The sequence below is a fragment of the Rutilus rutilus genome, assembly GCF_951802725.1.
Source record: "Rutilus rutilus genome assembly, chromosome: 17".
In the NCBI taxonomy this organism is placed as follows: domain Eukaryota; kingdom Metazoa; phylum Chordata; class Actinopteri; order Cypriniformes; family Leuciscidae; genus Rutilus; species Rutilus rutilus.
The window spans coordinates 11,477,525-11,502,708 of NC_140230.1; the positions used below are offsets into that span (position 1 = coordinate 11,477,525).

Below are 25,184 nucleotides of genomic sequence, written 5' to 3' on the forward strand. Positions count from 1 at the left end.
ATCAGCAGTCTCGATCAAGACAAGATGACAAACGACCGTTTTCAAGCATAACACAATTCTGTGCAATCCCATATAATCTGCTTTTCCCTCTCAGTTAAGTGAGCGCATGGATTTTACTCCTTAGTTACCCTAATGAAACAAAATGCTTGCCTGTTGTGTTAAAATGTTTGTAAAAATGGAAAGTGCTTTAGACCTGATCACCCAAAACTGTAACTAACATTCACATTGAGAATATACCAAAAAGCTGCTCAATAGGAATTTGCAAAGAATATAGTATGTGCGTATAGAGTTTCTCTGAAACCCCGCTCCTCCTCCAGCTCCACCTGTCTAAATCTGCTCCGGGATTTATATATGACTATGCAGCAGCACAGGGTCGGCGCCATAGATATCATATAAAGGCTAGATGTCTCGTCCGCGCTGCTGGCCAATGGAGCTCGACATCCGCACACGGCGGCCATCTTAAGACAGGGTGCTCGCTCACTCATAACATGGTGCATGTACTTTTAAATAACCATAACTTGCTCAATTTTCTACCGATTTTCAAACGGTTTGGTTTGTTATAAATGTCAGAGATGTAGCTACTATACTGCATACATATGAATAATTATGTTCAAAATGTTTAAGCATTCAGAATTATAGCCACGTTAATAACGTTTGTAAGAAACCAAACCGTTTGTAAATCCGTCCAGATTTCAGCGAGATAAGAGGATTTGTGTGCGTGCTGCTCACTCACCTTAATTCACAGAGCCCTGTCCTAAGATGGCCGCCGGTGATGCCGGAAGTGACTCCGCCTTAAGACATCTAGCCTTATATGATATCTATGGTCGGCGCCAGGACATACGGAACGAGGGGGCCTCGTTGTGTCACTGGGGGGGCATACCTCTCCCACCCTCAATAATAATAATACACCCACTTTTAATTAAAACAACAACAACCTCTATAAATCCATGATTGCTTGAATGATCAAGCACGTTAGGTGTTTTAGACGAATACAGATTATGAATAAAGATTCTGCCATTGACAGAATTTTCTGTCATTTATGAGACAATGCTTCCCTGCCTGTAGAGCTGGGTGATTTTTTTTTTTCCCTAAAAAAATCTGCGATTTTTAAATAAAAAACTCGATTTACGATTCGATTCGATTTTTTTTTGTCTGTTACGATAGTCACTGTGTCACATTACACGATTTTGACTCCTAAAAATCTTGTCATGTCGTGGACAAGAAACATGTCAGACTACACGTTGTTTTCCGACCAGTCATCGCGAGCCGTCTCACACACTCATTAACTCGCGCGCGCACACACACACACACACACTCTCTCTCTCTCTCTCTCTCTCTCTCTCTCTCTCTCTCTCTCTCTCTCACACACACAGTCACACACACTCGCTCACTCACTCGCGCGCGCGCCGTCGTCGTCGTGGAGGACCGTTAAAAAATTAACGCTATACTGAAGAGGGGGAAAATATGAATCGATTTGACCTACCAACTCGATTTTTAAATCAAATCGATTTTTTTTTCCCAGCCCTACCTGCCTGACTGAATTTCCTGGCTTTCCGTGTTTTTACTGTTATATGGTAGGGGGTGCTATTGCACAACTTCTGAAAGAGACAGAGTCTCCGGATCGATACACATGCTATCGCTTGTTTCTGCTTCTTTTTTGCATATGTAAGCAGATGCATATGTAAAATAACGCGATCATCAACATTAAACAGCATACAAATCAAAACTGCCTAAAGTTACTTTAGTGACCCAGGACGAGCTATAGGACTGTTGGGGGTGTTGATGGACTCAATCTACTCCATCTATGTTTTGATCATCATTCTGAATCCCATCTGGATAAAGTCTTTAATTAAAAACGTGATTTTCTAAGCTTTGCGCTCAAAATGTTGCTTTTTTTTATGAAACTTACCCATATTCAAGTCTTGATAAAAAAAGAATGCATGAAGCTAGAATAAAACAGGCTTTCTTTTGATAAATTGCATGTTCAGATATTCATACAACAACATATTCTGGGGGGCATGACATTTTGTGAAAATACTGGCAACATGCTGGTGGGGAAAGAGTTAAATAACTGAAATTAGCATAAATCAATATACAGATGGGAAAAGAATTCCAGGCCCTACGTTTCATGCCGTTGTGTGCTATTGTCAAGGACGAATGAAAATTGAGTAAAAAGTATGAGCATTACAGGAAAATAGCGAGAAAAGAACGTGCATGCTTTAACTTATTCAGAATGTGGAGCTAATCACATATACAGATACACTGAAAAAAAACATTTTCAGAATGACCTTCTGCTTACCCAGAATATGGACCTCAGATCACAAAATTATGTGCTGAATCGCTGAAATGTCATTAACTATAAAAGTTTCTTTTTTGGTAAGGCAGCTGCTGGGTTTATGACTGATAGAGGACATCTTCTAAACACACACAAGCTCTAAAGGATGTCTCAAGGATGAAGAACATGTTATCTCAATATTTAAAGTGTTTATTTTCAGGCAGAGAATATTGAATATGCTTAATTCAAGTACAGCACAGGGTGAAGTGGCCTGTAAACAAAAGCCATAACAGGTAAATGTGATGTTTAAAGGCACTGCTCTATCTTTGGTAGAACTCAGTCAATGAAACCGGTCAATGCAATACCTCAGAAAATTACAATACATATTTTTGTTTGGGATTTTAAAGACCCAAGGTATAACCATCTCTTTACAACATTATTTTATTTAATTTTTTTACTGATTCAGACATTTAAACAGGAATAGAGATGACTAACCAAATTAACCTGGTCATTTGACCCCATCATACGTTAACTGGATTCCCATTTTCACCTCTCTCATTATGTCAGTAACCGTTTTATTGGCCAAGAGAAATCATAAAACAATGCGTGCAACTGCAATGCTTGGAAAATATAATAAAAACCCTGTCATTTTCAATAAGCCATTTTGTGGATAACATGGCAAGGAGTGCATATTTAAATTCAGTGAAATATATAATACTAGATAGTTTACAGCATGTGTACACCTTGAGTTCTTTCGCTGTGTTGTTGTCACATGTCACTTATTCCATGTATTTCTGGTCTCCGCATCTTCCAGTATTTTCTGAAAAGACAAACAAAATCAAAAATTAATGGTGGAACTTATTTGGAATCCATTATGAAATACGTTTAAAGAGTTTTCAACGTCTGATCTCAGATGAACATTAAAAACAAAGATTCTCTATTGGCATCAAGAGTTCCATGAAGAACATTAATGCATCCTTTCCATTCCACAAATGTTATTTAGATATTTAAAATGTTCTTTTAAGAACTGTTCTCTGAAAGGTTCTTTGAGGTAGCAAAAATTCTTCTATGGCATCGCTGCGAAAACCCAGTTTTGGAACCTTTATTTTTAAGAGTGCAGGGGGTGAAAAGAAAATCTTAGATGTTTGTGCACAAAAAGTCTCAGAATATGATGTACAAATCTGGGGTATGTTCCCCTTTATCCATTTAATCTCTTCTGAGAGATTTCACACAAATAACCAAGGCTTATACTCATAATCTGTATAATGCGAGAGAACTGATTTAGGCTGACTTAGCATCAGTTCTCCATGTTGGGATATAAAAGGCAAAAGCTGATCTTAGTTCAGCATACATACAGCCTCAGGCAGGACTGCGCTTCAAATGAGTCACGCTGGGTTTTCAGCGATGGAGAGAAGCAGGGATGCTGTAGGACTATATTGAAAGCTTTTTAACAATAAAAGAACATTACAGAAAGCTACTAAATCTTCCTAAAAAGACAATCACAATGAACCCATCTGCCCATAACAGTTTCTCTCTCTCTCTCTCATATACACACCTCCCAGACTATGGCATATACCGAGTTTCATTTAATCAATTAATTTCACTGCCTCGAGCAAACCAGAGCAAATTACATTCTCAGTGAAAAAGTGTTAGGTGCAATTAACTTTTCAATCCAAAAGAGAGATCGATAGGGCCGGAGCTGCTGACGCTGTGATTCTGTGCGTGTAGGTTCAGTGAGTCCACGCTCTGCTCTCCTCTGAGGAAACTGCACAATGGCTAGGCACCAGATGTAAAGGAGGAATGTGGTGAAAGAAATACTTCTTTCAATAATTAAAGAGGTCTACAAAACAGTTTTCATACTGTGGCCCCCACTGGAATCTTCAAGTCATATTTCACCAGGAAAAAAATTAATTAAATGTCAATAATATGAAAAAAATAAAAGGCAGTCATAAAATCTCCCATTCCTTTCCAGTAATGTAAAAAATAATGATGATGGATAGACAAGTGGATGGATGGATGGCAAAATGGATGGATGGCAAAACAAATGGATGGATGGATGGATGGATGGATGGATGGATGGATGGATGGATGGATGGATGGACAGACAAGTGGCTAAACGGATGGATGGATGGATGGATGGATGGATGGATGGATGGACAAGTGGCTAAACGGATGGATGGATGGATGGATGGATGGATGGATGGCAAAATGGATGGATGGATGGATGGATGGATGGATGGCAAAACAAATGGATGGATGGATGGATGGATGGATGGACAGACAAGTGGCTAAACGGATGGATGGATGGATGGATGGATGGATGGACAAGTGGCTAAACGGATGGATGGATGGATGGATGGATGGATGGATGGATGGATGGATGGATGGATGGATGGCTAAACAAATGGATGGATGGTTGGACGGACAGGTGGATGATGGATGGATGGACGGACAGGTAGGTGGATGGATGGATGGATGGATGGATGGATGGAGAGATGGATGGAAGGATGGATGGATAAGTGGCTAAACAAATGGATGGATGGACGGACAGGTGGATAGATGGATGGAAGGATGGATGATGGATGGATGGATAAGTGGCTAAACAAATGGATGGATGGTTGGACGAACAGATGGATGGATGGATGGATGGATGGATGGACGGACAGGTGGATAGATGGATGGAAGGATGGATGATGGATAAGTGGCTAAACAAATGGATGGATGGTTGGACGGATGGATGGATGGATGGATGGATGGATGGATAAGTGGCTAAACAAATGGATGGATGGTTCGACGGACAGGTGGATGGATGGATGGATGGATGGATGGACGGACAAGTGGCTAAACAAATGGATGGATGGATGGATGGACAAGTGGCTAAACAAATGGATGGATGGATGGAATTTGACCTTCACATGTTCTTGACATTATTCATGAGATTCACCTACAAGTACAAGTTAATGTACTATGTTTTAAGGCCCGGGTATACTTCATGTTCAGCGCATGCACACTATCTAGTGGACTTTGTTTTCAAGTGCACAAGTCACTCGCACATGCACTGTTGTGCGTGCACCGTACGAGTGGACTCAAAAGTTGTGCTACACACAGACAGTGCGCGGACCGTCACGGAGCGTGGTCGGCTGAAGTATACTTTGGGCTTTAGTAATGGTTTGTTATTAAGTTAAAAGCATGCAAATTCCATAAATCTGATTATTCACGATGAGTGCATGGGATTTCAATCCAATCAATGTCTTCCTCTAAAAGGGTAGTATTTTTTATTTTATTTTTCTAAAACAATCTTATACTCAAAATGAGAATTGCCTCTTTAAACTTTCCTCTTTCTCTCAGACTCTGTCTCTGTTCACACTGTGAGTCAATCTTTCTCAGATGCTCACAGAAGACGAATTTTCAGGAGCTCATCTCAGGAGACACTTTTCTCCCTTTCCTTCCTGCAGGCTGGATTAGCATTAACAACAGTGAGAACTGAAGTTCAAATAAAGGTGGCTGACATGCGCCTAATTGGAGCAAATATTCTGGATTTCAAGGGAGGTCCTGATGGGCGTACTGGGATAATTGACGGGTCCATGTCAGTATTGATTATGTTAGAAGGAGGCAGGGTGGGTTAAAAGCTTTAAAGCTTCTACAACACCAACATACTATCACTCATGTTAACAACTCTACTCAAATACAAGTGCAAACTCAGGGTCAATGAATCATTAGAGGTTTAACAGCTGTGAAGAATCCCATCACAGTGATAAGATATTGTCTCTATAGCCTAATCATTTATGAAAACCCGTCAAGGTGTTTCCAGTTTAATGTCTGATTCACAGTTTGTGAATTCCCTCAGTTCCAACTCCGGCTATATTGAAAGTGTTATATTGACTCCATTTTTCCCAACACCATTAAAGGTTAATGCGGGACATGTCACATTCTCATGGACTTCAGCAAGTTGACAGATTCCCTCGGATGACTGGCTTGTTCCACTCCCTGTGACGGTGGTCAGGCAATGATGTGAAAACAGACTGAATCTGACGAGGTCCATCACACAACTAACATTCTTTGACACCAGGGCTGATTTTTTAACTGGGCCAAAGGGACCTAAGACTATCAAGGGCCTTTAAAACCAGTCCGAGACTTTTAAAAGAATCTCAGCTATTAGCGCACAAAGTGCGAGCTGACAACTGTAGCCCCTTGACCCCTTAAAATATACAAAAATATGTTTTACTTTAACACTAAGACGTCTTTAGGAGCCTTGCTTGACAATGATCAGGCCCTTTTTGGCACCATTTTTAACTTAGCTCTTTGTTTTTTTCTACAAAGTTTAAATGATCTTCCAGAAAAGAAAAGAAAATCCTGAAACAGAATCTGATCAATGATAATGAATCACCTTCTGCACGGGTGTTCAATCCTGCTCCAGTAGTAGAGTCCTGCAGAGTTTAGCTCCAACCCCAATAACCGACAAGGTCTTCAGGATTACAAAAATCTTCCAGACTGGTATGTTGGGACAAGATGGAGGTAAACTCTGCAGGATGTGTGGTACAGTATGGTTTGATGTGTTCATGTAATAGCAGCCGGACAGCACTGAGTATGGATTGGCAAAAGGTGGCCACTGAAGCTTGAATTGCTCCAGAGGTAGGACAATTTCTCATTAAGGAATTTACTTAAGGGTCGGGTGACATGATCAATTGTATTAATTTGTAGCACATTATTTATTTTTATAATTACTCACACTAAATGAATGTGTTAAACTGACAGCACTGGTTCTAAGATAAATGGCCTCCATCATTTAACAAATTGACATCGGCTGGAAAAAACAAACCATTAATTCTCAGTTCTGAAACGAAGCAAATCAAAACCTGGGACACAACATGCATGCATAATACAAGCTGCCTTTTAAAGGGAGAAATGTATCTCATCAAAGCTTTCTGATTATGGATCACCCATGGATGGGAACCAATATCTTATCAAGATGACCGTATCTCTCTACTGCCACATTGTCATATTCAATGATATTCATACATTCACAATACAAATGTGAATCAACACAGATGTTCCCCACCCATTTCCCTTAGTCTTCTTTGGAGAGAGTGAGATGTTTGCCATTGATGTTCAGTAGGAAAAGCAGGCATCCCCCTACGTTTCACTTAACTCATCACCTGTGACCAAACAATTATCACAGGGATGTCCAATCCTGCTCCTGGAGGGCCACTGTCTCCGTCTTTGTTTTCTAATCCTATCAGCCACTCATACAGTTGTTATGGGTTAAACAGATTCAACAGAGCAGGAAGGCCAAAATCCCCAGTTTCCATAATAGTTCCATGCTAGTGTTGGCAGCTTGGCCTTTTCCTGGAGTTCACCCCGGATCCTTTCCAAAGACTGGCCACTAACAGGGGGTTTCCATTGCTGCCGCAAGTGCCGGCTATTTTCAGAGTCCCTTTGCCCTAGAGCAGTGGGAACTTTTCTCCTGACAGCTGTCTTCACCCTCTCAAGCTGCTGAACACATGGAAATACAGCCAAATGGCGTCATGTGGTGCTTGCTCAACTCTAGCGCCCTCAAACCACTGGACCGAGTACCTCCCTGAAGTCCTGTAGTCTTATATCACCAAACAATCGCACCGTTTAACTGCAGTCGGCACTTTTGAACTCTAACAGATCAGGACGAGGCCGCTGAAACGATTAGCCACCGTCCATCATCCTGATGGAGAGACTCAGCGCAGCGCCAGCCAACGCAGCGCCAGCACTGGCAGAGGGATGAGCCGGTGTCAGGTGAAGTTTGTGAGAGAGAATCGGAGGGGCAGAAGCCCAGAAACATCACGTCTTCAGTCATCCTGAAACATAATCAATATGTGTTTTACGACCTGCGTCTCTCTGCTAAATTAAAAGAAATGTTTGACGGATGAAACTTCGATGGAGTCCCGCCTTCATCGCAGCTCGTCAGCCAAGTGCTCCATCAGATCATTAAATGTGCTGTCTTGATTTCGCTGTGAGAATGGTCTTCCCTTTTCAGTACCTACATTCCCACAGATCTTTGATGACAGTCTTCATGAATCTGAAGCCATCAATATGCTTTCAGTGCTTCCTCCTTGAATAAATATCTAGGTATATTAATGAACAAACAATCATTCCAATCAGGATGTTTCCTTACGCAGCAAATATCAGCCTTATCAGTTAAACACTGAATCTATCCATCCTTTCTCCAAACCGTTTATCCTATGGTGGGTCAAGGGTTGAACACTGAATCATATTTTTCTATTTTTCTGTTAGTTTTACTGCCGATTGTGGATTAATTATACTGTATATATATATATATATTTAGAGTCGCTTTTCATTTCTTAAAGGGATTGTTCACCCAAAAATGAAAATTCTGTTATCATTTACTCACCTATAGTTGTTCCAAACTTGAATGAGTTTATTTCTTCTGTTGAACACAAAAGGAGCTATGTTGAAGAATATGGGCAACCAAACAGGCCCAAGGCCCCATTGACTCCCATAGTATGGAAAAATAAATACTATGGAAGTCAAATGGGGACCATCAACTGTTTGATTACCGACACTCTTCAAAATACCTTCTTTTGTGTTCAGCAGAAGAAAGAAATTCATACAGGTTTGGAACAACTTGAGGGCGAGTAAATGATGACCCAATTTTCATTTTTTGGGTGAGCTATCCCTCTAAACCAGGGGTGTCCAAACTCAGTCCTGGAGGGCCACTGTCCTGCAGAGTTTAGCTCCAACCCCAATTAAACACACCTGAAACATATAATCAGACCTTGATTATCTGGTTCAGGTGTGTTTAATTGGGGTTGGAGCTAAACTCTGCAGGACAGTGGCCCTCCAGGACTGAGTTTGGACACCCCTGCTCTAAACAACTATGTAGGAAGACACATCATGGCCATATTCCAGAATGATAATGTCAAGCTTCATCAGGCTCAAATTGTGAAAGAATGGTTGGGAGAGAGTATTAAGAATAATTTTCACACATGAATTGTCATCTCCGAATCCAGACCTTAAATTCATTAAAAGTCGTTGGGATGTGCTGGAGGAGACTTTACAGAGTGCTGGACTCTTGCATTGTCAATAGTCCTTGACCAAAAATGGATGCACCTCTTGATGGAAATAGCATCACAACATTTATTTAACATTTGTTTTATACAGAATTTATAGTTGGATGCTTGGTCACAGTGGGAAATATATTTTTTGCAAGCAGCATATGATTTGAAATTCATTATATTTAATGTGCCTGATTTTACTGAAGGGCTCTTAAATAACCCATTCAATTACTTTCTCCAGACCTGTCATCTTTCCAGTGCTGACAAATTTCCTATAGGATGTTTGGGTAAGACAGATCTAAGAGCACATCCCCTCTTTAAATATCCACACGGGCTTTATGTCACAGCAATAAACCATGATTTGCTACTTCCTAGTCGAAGGTGATATAAGGGGGATGGATATTTTTAAATTGGACAAAAATCTGTATAGTACAGGCTGAGTCATCCATATGAACTAAAAGTCAAAAAAAGTTATTTTTTTATTTCCTGGTGTTATTAAAAGCGTACAGTAAAACTGTCTTACATTGCTACCATTCACTTCACATGCAATTATAGCTATTGAAGGGCTTGGGGGGTTTTCACCTTCAGCCTGATGTCAGGATGTCCCTTTTCATCGGCTAAAGATTAACTAGTCACATGGCATTTACAGCTTAGTCGATTGCCTTAAAAAAAAAAAACCTGTCTGGAACTGAGTGCATATGAGCGATATGGCATGATTCAATTCACATTCTTCCGAGGGGTCCTGCACCAGCTGAGCAACTGCCATTGAGATAAATGAGACTGCTAACAAATAGCACTCTCCAGGTATTATGAACCTGCTTGGCTTGCACATATTTATCAATGTCTGCTTTTCAGCAAATAAAGCAGAACCAATTGATATTCATAAGCAAACTGATTTTATAATCTACCCCCCACTATGTTCGTCCCTACGCCCGTGCACACCAGTGTTGCGATTAGAGAAAACCAACACATAAAAATGCACAACTATTAGAGCAGTGCTCATAATGTACCTAAATTAATTGGAAACATTATAATCCACAGCATTAGGAGGCAAAGGGGGGCCGTATCGCACACATCTTATCTGCTGTTAGTGAAGGGAGGAAACACAAGGCCACATTAAGGATAACGCTGGATGCCAACAGCACACGCCAGCTCATTGTCATTCACAATCCAACTGTGCCATATCACTAGAGCCATGGCAACGGACTTACCGACCGAGGGCTCGTCTCTGCAAAAATAAAGCCATTGAATCCTGTTAAAGCGTGTCGATGCTGTCGCTTTTACAGACATTGTATAGAATCATTATTAATACTTTAGACAATATATCATGCCTTTTCCTATTTTAGAAGAGGGACAGTGGTCTGAATTCATTACCACAAATGTTACAATTGTGACTCACTCTTTCAGTCAACTGGCTAAGGTTCATATCCATAAACAAATTACTGGCACCACCTACTTTGACCTTTGAATAACAGTAAAAATCTATTTGCGGATATGCACAGACATCTTCCAGGGATAGTTAACCCAAAAATGAAAATGATTTACTCTCATCATCATATCAGTCCAAACCTCTATGATTTTCTTTCTTGTGTGAAGCATTAAATTGGATATTTTGAAGAACATTTAAGCCGTTTGTGTCCACTGAGACATTCTTTTTTTAAACTAGAAAGAAATACATGCAGGTTTGAAATGACATGTGGGTGCATACATTTTTTTGAACAATCATTTTAAGGCTTTGTTCAGAATTGCATACTTCCATATACTAGTACATCATTAGTGATTGCAAAATCCTTATCTGGGATTTTTTTTTAATCCAATGGACAGTAAATTCATATATGTACACTACTGTTCAAAAGATTGGGATCTATTTTTTTTTTTTTAAGAAATGTATACTTTTATGTAGCAAGGAAACATTAAACAAACTTTTGAATGGTAGTGTACATTCATAAATCATTCTCACTGTGCACAGTTTTTGAATGAAATCACTATCAACAAGCAACAAATACTATAATAGTGCTATGTGTATATTAAACATTATAATAAGTGTATATTCAACTGTCTCATGACTTATGCATTATTAAACATTTTCATATTGCTTAAAAAATAACACCTCACTCACAGATTTACAGTTTCATCAGACAGATGAATCAAAAGTAATTTAAACCATTATTATGCAAATAAACACAGCCTATTTTAACAGCAAATATTTCATTATTGACCTTTTTTCATTAAAACAGAAAAAATATTATTATTATTATTATTATTATTATTATAAATTTTTATTTTTTGATAAATGGTAAATAACCATATTTATTTCTGAGACTTGCAACATAATGAGGTCGTGAGCACATACTACAACAGCAAAAACATCCACGTCAAATGCTGAAGGAATGTATAGACAAACAAATTACTTTGGTGCGTAAGTTACTTTACTTAAGTATCTTTTAGGCTACTTTGTAGTTTTACGGAGTATTAAAGATATTAGAAACTTTCACTCTCTACTTAACTACATTTTTGAATAAGTATATGTAATCTTTACTTTAATACATTTGTGATGAGTAATGCAATTACTTTTTACATTTTGAATGAAGAGACCTTATTGAAGGATTTTGGTTTACTTCTGCCATTTCTGAGCACTTGAGCTTAACTGACACTTGAGTGTTTGCAGACGTTTAAGAGGCTGTTGTGTCGACCTTGATTTATTTCAATTTTGAGGTGTTCAGTTTTATTTCAATTTTAGAAAATAAACATGATTGCTCTACTCACAAATCAACTGTTCCTTGTTTTTCACTGGCATGTCTCTTAGTTGTTGATGGCTAGTGTATCTTTGAGCCAACATTCAGTGTGAGTAAAATATTAAGTACTGGTAAAATCAGATAATCTAAGGCTTTTACTCAAGCCGTATTGGAATTGGAGACTGTAACTGTAAGGTATAAACCATTACTCAAGTATGGTTTTCAGGTACTCTTTGCACCTCTGTTTGTTTGTAGGGTTTTTTTACAAGAATTTTTCTACAATTATGAATGTGAGCTCCCCTCCTTGTTGCATTCTACTGTTTGAATTATTTATCACTGCATAATACAATCTCTCTCACTGTTATTTTTAAAAATAGAAGATAGTTTGCAGCAAGCAGTATGTTAGTATTTCATTCCAAACATAGCCTTTGTCTTTTAAGGAAAAAAAAAAAAAATGTTTTTTTCCTCATTATTAATTCTGCCTGACTGCTAAGGGCAGACTGCAGTGTGTGTTTCTTTGTGAGTGACCTACTTCTTAAGCTGCATGTGAGGTGATAAACATCTGCCCAAATAGCTAAACCTCATTAGCAAACACTCTGTATGTCAGTAGAGCTTCTCAGCATGTACAAAGGTCTCTCTGGATCATTTAATGATCAGAAAGCATGTTAATGCTGCTCTCTGCCTCTCTGAGCAGAGGAATAATGGTTGCCGCATAACCGCTTCTGTTGATGCAGACATGTGTTGTTGACTCTGTAAAGTCCACAGAGGCATGTACGCGAGTCGCTATTTGCACTGAACGGACCCATTTCCTGTTTGCATGCTACAGATATGTGCACATGTACAAACGTACTCACCCTTTTCTTAAGAGCTTCTAGGGAGTCAAATTCCAGCTTGTCTAGTTTGACTTGGATGTGTTTAGGAACATCTGGAATGACGAATGCCAGGATGAACTTGAAGGCCAGGAGAACGTGCTGCAATAAACAGAAAAAGACAAGTTTAAAACACAGCTTTCATTTCATTTCTCTGTAATTATAAAGCAAGTGCTAAATACATCTCGGATATTCTTTTATGATTCATTTGAGGGTTTATTTAGCAATTCATACTTGTCTTGCAATCTAACACCTCACACTTTCCAGACAGATCAATTGCATTTAATGGACAGGCTTTTTTTATATTGAGAACCTCTCTTGACATACAGAGACACGTGAAATCAAAAGGGAACATATTTCAGTCATACTGAATGGCTAGATGAACTTTATGGCTCTCGATGTCTTCAAAGGCCACATTAGTGAGATGAATGCTGCTGGCAGAGTGTCAACTGTCATTGCAGCTCCAGTGTATTAAAATGAATCACCAGATGCAGCCTCTGAAACAGGCTCAATATTCACCTTTGTGCGATTTAAAGAGATCTGAAGAATTATTTTTATACAGTTTAGGTAATGTATAAATAAGAACTGCACACTTTAAACTATTTCAATATAAGGGAGTCCTGGTCGTTTTTAAATTCTGACCTTGAGCATGAAATGTTTATGTTGTGCACTGAACACATAAAATTAACGTTTTTGAAAACGATAACATTATTGTCTCCGTGTAAACTGTAAAAACCTGAATTTGTGAAAACAGTGACATCATGCACATGACTTATTGCAGTCTACAGGCGCGTAGTTTTTCTCTACAAATTGACATCGCCAACTACTGGCCTGGCATGCATAATACAGTTTTCGTTGATCTGTGTGAACCTTTTCTGTTTTTAGCACATTGCTAGCACTAAGTCTTCTGAACACATTTATTTTAGGCTTTTATTCATATATAAACACTGATCAGTGCACATACATATAGCACATCAAATATTGCACAACCGTGTTTTTGATGCAACAATCCTTATTGGTCAAGCAAGCACGTTTGACATTCCATTTACCATATTTGACGTGCTCTATGTGCGTTGATCAATGTTTATATGTGAATAAAAGTCTAAATGAAATCTGTTCACCATATAATTGTGTCTCTTCAAAAGTCTTTATAAACCTTTTGAGGTGTCAAAGTGTTGATTATGTGGAATTTGTAGGGATTGAAATCTCTAAAAATATCTGTGTTTCAAAGATGAACGAAAGTCTAATGGATTTGAAGCAACATGAAGGTGAGTCATTGAGGGTGAGTAAAACCCTTTAAACATTTCTTAAATGCAGCATACTGTTGTTAGCTCTCGTATAAATACAAATAACGCAAGCGATGATGGTCTACAAAATTCAACATAAACTGCATCTGTCTTTAATCTCTCTGTTAGTCAGCTATTGTTGACTAATGTGGAAAATGTACCAGCTCTGCTTCGGATGGAGTAGTTTAGCTCAGATATCAATAAACAGTCAACAATGTTAACACTTTAAAGCCAGAGAATAGACATTAGCTAAAGCTGGGACTCATGGAACCAGATTTATGTGAAACGCAATACAAAAATCTGCTTTTCTTGTGTGGATGACAGAATTATGTACATCATTATTATAAATGATGTAGTGAAAGGCTGATTATTTTGATATTGGTTGGGAAATACACAAAAAGCCAAATCGCTCTTTTGAGACACTTACCATACAAGCGCACACATATCTAACATCATTATTTAAGGCTCTGATAACACAAATGATCCATAAGTGTGACAGCAACTTTAGCTTTATTGTGCAGGCAAACCACCCTTTCACCTCATTTTCATTCATATATATACCAGTCTAAATGTGTTCACTCCACAGCTAATAGCAATTTGAATATTTCATTTCTATATTCTAGACTTCATGAAATATACAAGTAGTCACAGCATCATTAAACATTTTGTAGAATGTAAAATGACATGCTGACTAAATGAACTCAACAAACCTTGCCTCATCCTGTGCTAGACACACGTATGGTAATTATTAAAGACCGGAGTAACCCAGATTCAGAAAGGCTGAGGAAACAGCCCAGGGCATCAGCTTCAGAGTTACTGCTGTGTTGTTGGCTGAGGAAACCTCAGGACAACTGAACTCAAGCGACTCGTCCCGGAAAAGTCGAAATCGAGGTAAATCTTAAGGAGTCACGGCAGAGCCTCAACTGTCCTCTTAGAGTAAGACCTCAACTGTCTTACACTAAGAAACTCATTGAAATCAAATAATAATGGTGACATAAAACAAATTATGTAGGCCTAGATGAAACAAAAATGTTTTACTTGTTGACAAATATGTTAATTTGCCTAGCTGAAAACTTTTTTCTTTTGAGAAATAGTTTGAATGTCAATTAATAACAAAACCCTGCTGTTCCAAATAGTGAGTTTGGCTTGCTTTCCTACATAAGGCTCCTAAAGCAGCATTATAATTGAACCTCATAAAACCTCATAATTGCGGCTGTGATTAGACCACTTAATAATTTGAAACGCTCTACAAAAGCAGCAATTCATATGGTATACAACAAAAACATCATTCGTCATGTAAGGCTCACACGAGTCTTAATTTACACATCTACTTCCAGTCTGATGTTAGCATATTGCAAAGCTAATAATGGGATAGGCTAATAAAAAACAAACAGCATATGCAAATATTGGGTGTAATTGTCAGCTTTAATGGAGCAATGTATTTCCATACAATGTTTTTATGTGATTGTGGCAAATTTGCGAGACCAACTTGAACTTGATGCAAAATCTGTCGGCAGAAATATTTCGCCCTCACAAGAAATGACAGACTGTGTAGATTGCTATTTAAAAGACTGGATTTCGCCTGCGAAAATTCACTGAACATCGGTAAATGTTATCACACCTTTAGAATTTGGTTAAATTTGGTCACTTCTGTCGTCTATTTCTTGGTTTTGTGACAGAGCCCTGACACTCCTGTTTTGTCTTGTCTGTGTGCCTCGTTTCATGTGCTTTCATGTCATGTTTTGTCTTGTGCTGTGTCGCATGCAGCTTGTGTCTTTTACTGGCTGCGTGCGTGCTTTCATGTTGTCATGTTTTGTGTGAACACGTGGCTTATGAGTGTTCTCATTAGCTGCGTGTTCATGTCTTCTTTTGTTGGGGCACATGGCTGGTGATTGTGTTTGCGGCCCATGTGCTCATGTGTTTGTCACGTTTGGTGTAAGCACATGAATTGTCATGTGTTTACTTGTGCTATGTGCTCTCCTGTCGATTGTCTAACCATCTTGTTACCATTTGGCTCACCTGTCCTCCCTCGTTACCTGCTTTGTTTGTGCTCCCTATTTATTCTCCATGTGTCAAGTCAAGTCAAGTCATCCCATCCCCCTCGGGGTAGTTTTTGTTGTCTGTTTTGTTTTATTTTATTATCATTAAATACCCATTGTCCTGCACTTGAGTCTTTGCTCCTTTCACATACACAAAACCTGAAACTAGGTAAGTTGCTCACCAGGATTTGTAATAGAACTACCGTGTTTTTATAAAATTGAAAGCAAATCTCCATCAGCAAGCCTAAAAAAGGACTCTACACTCAGAGGTTTGAGAGCGCTGACTGAATGATTCATCAGTGATTTATCAAAACAGTACATCAGTAACAGACAAGCACAGTCTCCTGCTGGGCACTGCTTAAAACACACAGAGCAGGTGCAGAAGTGTGACTCAAAATGATGTTGCATTTGAGCGTGAACTGTGGAAAATGCCACCCTCTCTTCAGCCTGATTGCTGTCTGAGAGCGAGAGAGTGTGATGAGAGAGTGTGATGCAGACGCTGAGAATCTAAGATCTGATATAATGAGAGAACAAAGCCCCGATTATTTCTGTAGTCACATTTTTCTCCAAGAGAAAAATTTGTCTTTAACAAACAAATGTATCATGACTGCAGATGTACATCAAAGGGCAGCAACACTACAAATACAGACAAATATAGAAATGTTTGAATAGGTGAACAGAATAAAATCATATTATTAAAGGAGCTGTTCTATCAAAAGCAACCAGAGACTAATTAAGAGTGCACTAGAATAGAATAGAGCAGAATAATAAAATCCAACCAGAGAGTCATTAGGGGTGGAATAGAATAGAATAGAATAGAATAGAATAGAATAGAATAGAATAGAATAGAATAGAATAGAATAGAATAGAATAGAATAGAATAGAATAATGCTTGGATATGTACTTCAAAGTGCAGCCACACCACAAATAAAGACAAATATGGAATAGAATAGGTTAACAGAACCTTAATAATAAAACCTTATTACTAAAGGAGCTATAATATCAAACAACCAGAGACTAATTAAGAGTGCACTGAAATAGAATAGAATGGAAAAATAATAAAATCCTATTATAATAATAAAACTCAACCAGAGACTCATTAGGGGTACATTGGAATAGAATAGAATAGAATAGAATAGAATAGAATAGAATAGAATAGAATAGAATAGAATCCTTGTAGTAAAATCCTAATATTAAAGGGGCAATACCATCAAAAGCAAACAGAGACTCATTAGGAGTATACTCGAATAGAATAGAATAGAATAGAATAGAATAGAATAGAATAGAATAGAATAGAATAGAATAGAATCATGATTGCTGATGTACTTCAAAGTGCAGCCACAACACAAATACAGACAAATATTGAATAGAATAGGTAAACAGAACCTTAATAAATACTTATTACTAAAGGAGCAATAATATCAAATCCAACCAGAGACTCATTAAGGGTACACTAGAATAGAATAGAATAGAATAGAATAGAATAGAATAGAATTTGAATAGAATTCTTATAATAAAACCCTATTATCAAAGGAGCTATACTATGAAAAGCAAACAGACTCAGGAGTACACTGGAATAGAATAGAATAGAATAGAATAGAATAGAATAGAATAGAATAGAATAGAATAGAATAGAATCAACCAGAGACTAATTAAGAGTGCACTGGAATAGAATAGAATAATAAAATCCTATTATAATTTTAAAATAAAACAAGAGACTCATTAGGGGTACACTGGAATAGAATAGAATAGAATAGAATAGAATAGAATAGAATAGAATAGAATAGAATAGAATAGAATAGAATAGGAAGGAGTGTGGTCACATTTACCGCTGTTCTCCAAATTTTTGTTTGCTGTTTTCGCGAAATTCAGTCATTTCGATTGGAATCACAAATTTCACAACAGATTCAAGTTGGTCACACATATTCAGCGCACTGACCAACAGAAAGCTGTTTGGCTTCTGAGTGAACTGTGCTTTATGCATCACTACATTATAGACAATGGACAGTGGACCTTTTTTGCCCATGAAATTTCACTCATTTTAAAGACAACATTGTATTGCAATGTAGTATATAACTAAAGAAGAGTGAGAAAGGAAATGGTACAGCCATTGATTTGTTCAGCCTGTTGGTGACCAATCTCATGTGTGACCGGTGAACTGGAGGGATATGCGTGTCGGAGAGGTGTCAGAGTGTTTCCAGGCTAGCCGTCATCCTCTTTAAGACGTGAGAGAGAGAGACACATCTGATCTTGCAGCATGTCAGACATGGTTAGGGAGTCATGGAACATAACAGTCTTCAGTTAAACAGCCCTGGAAGAGCCTGTCAGCCTGTTAACATGAACACTCGATGGGTGGGGTGTACACAAATACACACACTCTCATCTTGACCGATTGCTAATTTAACCACTGACATCTAGACAGTCGCAGTCAAATCAGATTATATGAAAACCGTATTCGCTCTTTGAAATATTCCCGTAGAAAGCCATGCTGCAGATAATGGCAAAGTTCACAATGAGAGATTCTTAGATATAGTATAGTACGACAATAATGTCACACAATGTCAAATTACAAAAACGTGCCGAATAGAGTGCTGCAAGGATGATGTATTTTTGTAGGCCAAAACCCGGAAACGAGTTAACATTTTAGCACCTCCGGTTCCATAATCCTGAAGTTAATGGGTTTTTTGAATGGGTTTTTGTCAAATGCCTGAAATAAGATCTTTGGTGAACACAAGCTCAAGATATTTTCATGTTTTATGTTTTACCGCCATCCAGCGGTATGTTATTCCCCGATTTAGTAAGCTAATATAATATTAAAACTCAAATCAATATTTTGAGTACAAACGCATCTGCTGCCATTTTGCAACAGCTGGATGTACATTACCCCTTATACAACAGTTTGTTCTGGTTCTCAATTCTAATTGGCTGAGAGCCTTTTCCAGCCATGCGATATTCTACCAGTATCACCATGGGAACCGTTTCACCCTTTGATTCACTCCGCTTGCAGCATTTCTCAAAAAGAGTGTCATGGCGGACGAGCAAACCACCATTATTTTACGAATACTACTGTTGTTGAGTCACGGAATGTAGTTTTAAGTGTTTTTTTATGCAAGAATGTAGTTATTTAGACCTTATATATGCGACTTATATATAAATATAAACATGGTACCTATTTGACAATTAGACATTTTCTGAGATGTACTCATGTACTCATGCGCAGCTTTATCTTTTGGGAATCTTCAGTTCTTTGGGAATTTGCCACTGGCTCTTATGTAGATAGTGTTTGCACATGAAGGGCCCTATCATACACTCGGCGCAATGCAGCGCCAAGCGCGACGCAAGTGTTTTTTGCTAGTTTCAGCCCTACGCAGTAATCATTTTTTTGACGTCCTGCACCACGTTGTTTAAATAGCAAATGCATTTGGCCTATTTATGCGCCGATGGGCATACTGGTCTTAAAACGAGATGTGTTCAGGCGCATTGTTGGAGCGTTGCTATTTTGAGGCAACTGAAATAGACTGTGCGATATTTGTTTTTGTTATTTAAAGAGCACGTTAGTAATGTGAGCCTATAGGCGGGTCCACAACGTTCTTACACTGCTTATTACACACACAGGGACACGCGCAACAGCACACAAACATGCCAAATATTATAAATAAAAGGATTACAATGTAAAAGATGAATTATGTGTACATAAAAATAAGGTGGAAACTGGCTTGTCCCGTAGATGGTCTGTTTGCGTGCTTTAACCTCGCGCACAAGTTGATCAATTTGCGCTCTGGAGAAGCGCTCAGTCTTTCCGCTTGCAAATTCTGTCATGTAAATAGCGAATCCGCCATGGCGCGAGCGCAACTGGCTTTTAAAGGGAATGGGAGATGAGACTCTGGTTGGTTTATTTCATGTTACGCCCAAATCACACCCATTACTCATTAAGAGAATAGGGACAACCCTTTTAGACTAAGCACCGAGTGCGTCGACCATTTTCTCCCGTCGCTAAACTAGAAAAAGTGGATTCGGACACGCCGAAGTGCACTTGCTTGCATTCATGCATTAGACCATGCGCTTAGATTGTTAAAACAGGGCCCGAAGTATAATGATATAAACTCGCAATTCTGACTTTTTTTCTGGCAATTCTGACTTTTTTTCTCGCAATTGCAAGTTTATATCACGTAATTATGAGAAAAAAAGTCAGAATTGTAAGATAAAAAGTTGCCTTTTTTACTTTTTATTCAGTGGCGGAAACAAGCTTCCATACATAACAGATACATTTAAACAAGTAAAAAAAAAAAAAGTATAACTACTTTAAAGCTAAAATTCAGTTAAGTTAGTAAGTTATTTATTTAGTCAAAGCAACATTGCATTTGAGCAATTTACACCCCTGAATTGCCCTTGAAAATGAATTCGCCCCTAAAACATCCAAAATGTTTGAAAAATCATTGTTTTGCTTTATTAAGCGTGTGCATTTGCTTGTAGACAAATCTCTCTTTCTCTCTCTCTCAGAGGTCACAGTCATCCTCTCTACCATCAAGCTTTTCAGTTCTTCCTGATCCTCAGCCGTCTCCTGTCACCGTGGCTACACTGTTGCCTAGTTACTGCTCTCTGAGGCATGTCATCGTGTAATTACCTGAGTATCGAATGGCCCAAAAATAGGCAGCAGTCATGGCTCTGAGAAATACCAGCAATGACACACACACACACTCACAAACCTCTCTGATTCATTCCACCGTGAGCCAGTGACACTGCACACAAAAGCAAAGTAAAGAATAGATAACAAAGCGAGGGAACATTTGCATTACCCATCATTAAAAGATGACCTTTGAGGGCACAGATTATTTCTGCATGAATCTTTTTTGGATGATTTTCTCATTTATGCAACAAAAAAACAATAAATCCATGTTTTCCTATATTTAAATACCATCAGACCTACAGAATATCTCAAACCTAGGGTTGAAAAAACACTTAACCTCAAGTATTAAACACTAATCCTGCACTTTTTGTGCTACAGACATGAATATCATCTCAAATCATGTGGCTTTTTGAGGTAAGATTCACTATTACTTTTCAAAACAAACACACTTATGATTTTTGACTGGTAGATAGGCAAAAAAAAAGGGCAAAAAAAAAAGTTCTCATATAATGGTGTCAATGCAGGCAGATCAATAGTGTTGTTGAATATTAAGTGATAAAAGATAATTGCTACTTTTTTTCCCTCACAATTCTGACTTATTTTCTCAGAATTATATATTCATATCTCACAATTCTGAGAAAAAGAGTCCGAATTTAGATAAAAAGTCGCAATTACCTTTTTTTTTTCTTTTTTTTTTTCTAAGTGTGGAAACAAGCTTCAATAGCAAGAAGATATTTTTCAACAGTAATTATGAACCATCCTGTTTGATCATTTCATGCCATAATGATAATTTAATGCCATATTATTGCAATGGTTTGCCTGTGTTTTTCTGCCCTAAGGAGGCCATTCACACAGAACACGTTTTTTAAAGTACAAAACGTCAGGTCAGTGGAATGAAAAAAGACACGTTTTTTTTTAAAAAGTCGAACCTATTGTAATTTGAGCGCTGTTTTTTGAAAAGGGCGTGTCATGCGCGAGACACTGCAAAAGACACGAGATACACATGCAGTTGACAACACGTCCGTCTAGAGTGTATTTCCATAGAAAATGCAGTGGAATAGAAAAACATGGTTTTTTTTTGTTTTCGTTCTGTCTTTCCTGTGTTCACAGTTCCTTCGTTTATGCTGCGTCACGTCATGTCGTAATAGAGGGGTGCAGGTATGACATCACTTTGTAGGCCAAAACGCGGAAGCGAATTAGCATTTTAGCTCCTCCGGTTCCATCGTCCCAAAGTCAATGGGTTTTTTTAATGGGGTTTTGTTTAAATGGCTGAAATAAGGTCTGTGGTGAACACAAGCTCAAGACACTTTCACATTCTATTCTACGACATAAAATACATCAATATTACCCCACTCGTGATTTTTTTTAAGCTGTAACATGTCTTAAAAAAGGCGGTTGCTAACAAGTGGCTAAATGGGAGGCTGTCGAAGAGATTAAAGGTCAACTCAGTCAGCTTTTACAGCATCGTTATGTATATAATTGTGCTCTTATAAACTATTCAAACTAAAAAGTTTGGGGAAAATGTTTTTAGATAAAAACTGAAAGAGTTATTGGAATCTTAGTAATGGTGACGTTGAAGTCGAGCAACCATGGTGTAGTCTGTTTATAGCCTACCTTTAGCTTATTACTTCTGACGACTGCATTTAGGCTTCAAAATTAATAAAAGTTGTGTTCATCTGTGATAATTATCATGATGGACAAAACATGCAAGTATCATTAACTTTTGTTGATCACAGAGCTTGTTTTTAGCGATAATCCAAAAGTCTATGGGAAAATCCTATTGGGTTTTTGTCGAGGGAAACAGTGTGATGCTAACTGTTTAAATAAATTCGCCGTAAACAAAGCAATGTTTGCTTTCGAATCGCTTTCGCACTAGTCAGACGTCATACGTTGGTCTGCCGCTTCAAAAAGAACACACTTTAAATCTGCAGTGGTCAGGTGGTACAGCAGCGGCCATGTGGTACAAGCCGTAGCTCTCAGAAAATAACATGTTTACACGTTGTAATTACTAAGTACTATGTTCTACAAGCATATGAAGGCTTTTTACAGTTCAGAATCATTATGGTAATTACGACATGGCATGAACGCACCTGATATTGTGTTACAGTGAGTAGTAAACACTGTTACTACTTCTGAAAGAATCTATACATCAGACAGTGCTCTGCAGTCCAGAAGAGCCAGACCTTCCCCCATCCGCTTATGCTGATCCAATGCCAATCCCTGCTCACTCCACTTAATGAACTAACAGACTCAATAAAATATATAAAGACAGCCTTGAAAAGCGCCCTGCATAATAGACAGAGAATGTGATTTGCTTGCAGCTTATTGTGAGAGCTGTATGTAGCAGACATACAAATGTGCGCATACACACAGTACAGAGGGTTGATGAATCTTTATAGATATTAAGGAGTGGAATCTTAAGGAATTTATAGGCTCCTTAACAATTCCATTAACAATTATTTTATCAATTTTGAGGAAGCACCTTGCATACAACATTTGTTCTTAAAGATTAAACAAAAACTAAAAAAATACAATATTTTAAAATGAACACTGTCATATGAACAAAGAGTCATTCATTTCACTGATTTAAGTTCAATTAATTTAAATTGATTGAAATCAATGCCTCATGTGAGTCTTTTTGACCAATTATTATGAATAACAGCTTATAGAACCAGCTCATGACCAGATCAGTCGTTCACAATTTTAGTAATATTGAGATACTATCAATCAAGATAGTATTTTATTAATATGTTGAAGTGTTTTATATATTTTCCATTATTTTAATTTGAGTAAAAGCTTTAATAATTTAGGTGTGCATTTTTGTAATTTTTATTCGTTTTTATTTATTTTTATTTCAGTTTTAGTTATTTTACTACATCTAGTTTAACTAGATGAAAATTAAAAGAAATGTTGTCTTGGCAGCTAGCTGAAATAAAATAAGTTTAAGTTTTATTATCTTATTCATTTCAGTTAACGTTTATTTTATTTCAATAAAAAATGAATTGAAATGAATATTTTATGGTTTTAGATTTAGTTTTAGTAATAACCCTGGCACGTATAAAACTAGTCATGCTCTATCTTTAATGTTTCGGTGGCAGAATGAAAACCTGTGTTGTGAAACGAACTTCTAGTAGTAATTTGTTTTCTGTATTTATTTTTTAAATTGAACTGGTTCTGAAAAACATGATTCCATCACCCTAAAACAACAAATATTATCCTAATGATACCTTCTAAATCAAAAATGTATAGATTGACAAGTTGATCTAATAGCTTTAAATGCTTAATTTTTAGTTATAAGTTGATGGATTTTGTTCATTACATAATGAATGATTTGGACTATCATTCTAAAATGTGGAAACGGCCCTATACTGCCCTATAAAGGCAAAAAACCTGTAACTATGTCAACACTGAACTTGAGAAAAAAATAAATACATAGATGGATAATAATATAGATGGATTTTTTTTCAGAAGCATTCCATTATATATATATATATATATATATATATATACACACACACACTCACACACACACACACCTCACCACATGTTTCGGTAGTGACGATTTGAAATACTTTTGAGCCTAGGTCAAAGATGATAACCAGCAAATGGTTACCTAGCACAGTTCTGAACAGTTGTACACACATAAAAAAAAAAGAATAATTTTTTATGGAATAACACCCAAAAAATTGTTTGCTTAATTGTAGAACAAAAAATATTAGTGGTAGTGACGTTCCTTAAAGTTACAAACTTACAAAGTTACAAACTTTTGAAAATGATGGTACCTAATCTACAATGAAAGAGCGGCTATTAGAGAGAGGGACACAGGAATATTTCCTGATCAAAAATGTAGAGGGGTGTGGTTAAAATCAGTCTCAGCCAATGGACTAAAACACACACTGTTTCGGTAGTGACATGAAAATGCAGGACACATTTTTTTTACATAAAGTTTTTACATTTAATGTTTTTGTTTTTTTTTACTTCACTTTTTAAAAGAAATCAAAAAGATATTTTTTAAAAACAACAATGGAAAACATTGAAAAAAAACAAAAAAACATTTCAATATCATTTTCACACGTTGAAATTTTGGGGTTAGGGTTCGGGACAGCCACCTCCCAATTGAAAGTACCCAATAAATTATGATTTTATATTTATTAAAGCTGCAGTCTGTAGTTTTTCCTCTTTGTCGCCATCTCTGTTCGAAATGTGCAATTGCAGTTATTCACGGAATTATCAACTTTACGTGGGTTGTGCGTCGGCACTGCACAGCGCGGATGAATCCAATGCTTTGAGGAGAATGTGCGGCTGTC

General features: G+C 37.5%; 1 protein-coding gene across 1 annotated transcript in view; it reads right to left on the bottom strand.

Annotated features, from left to right (window-relative positions):
• Positions 1-2,464: 2,464 nt before the first annotated feature.
• Positions 2,465-25,184, bottom strand: part of ano10a (anoctamin 10a) — a 44,004-nt gene continuing 21,284 nt past the window's right edge. The window contains exons 13-14 of the mRNA XM_084385006.1: positions 12,911-13,027; positions 2,465-3,095 (exon numbers count right to left, since the gene is read on the bottom strand). Coding sequence (XP_084241132.1) covers positions 3,051-3,095; positions 12,911-13,027 — 162 coding nt within the window. The 3' untranslated portion in view covers positions 2,465-3,050. The remainder of the gene's footprint in view (positions 3,096-12,910; positions 13,028-25,184) is intronic.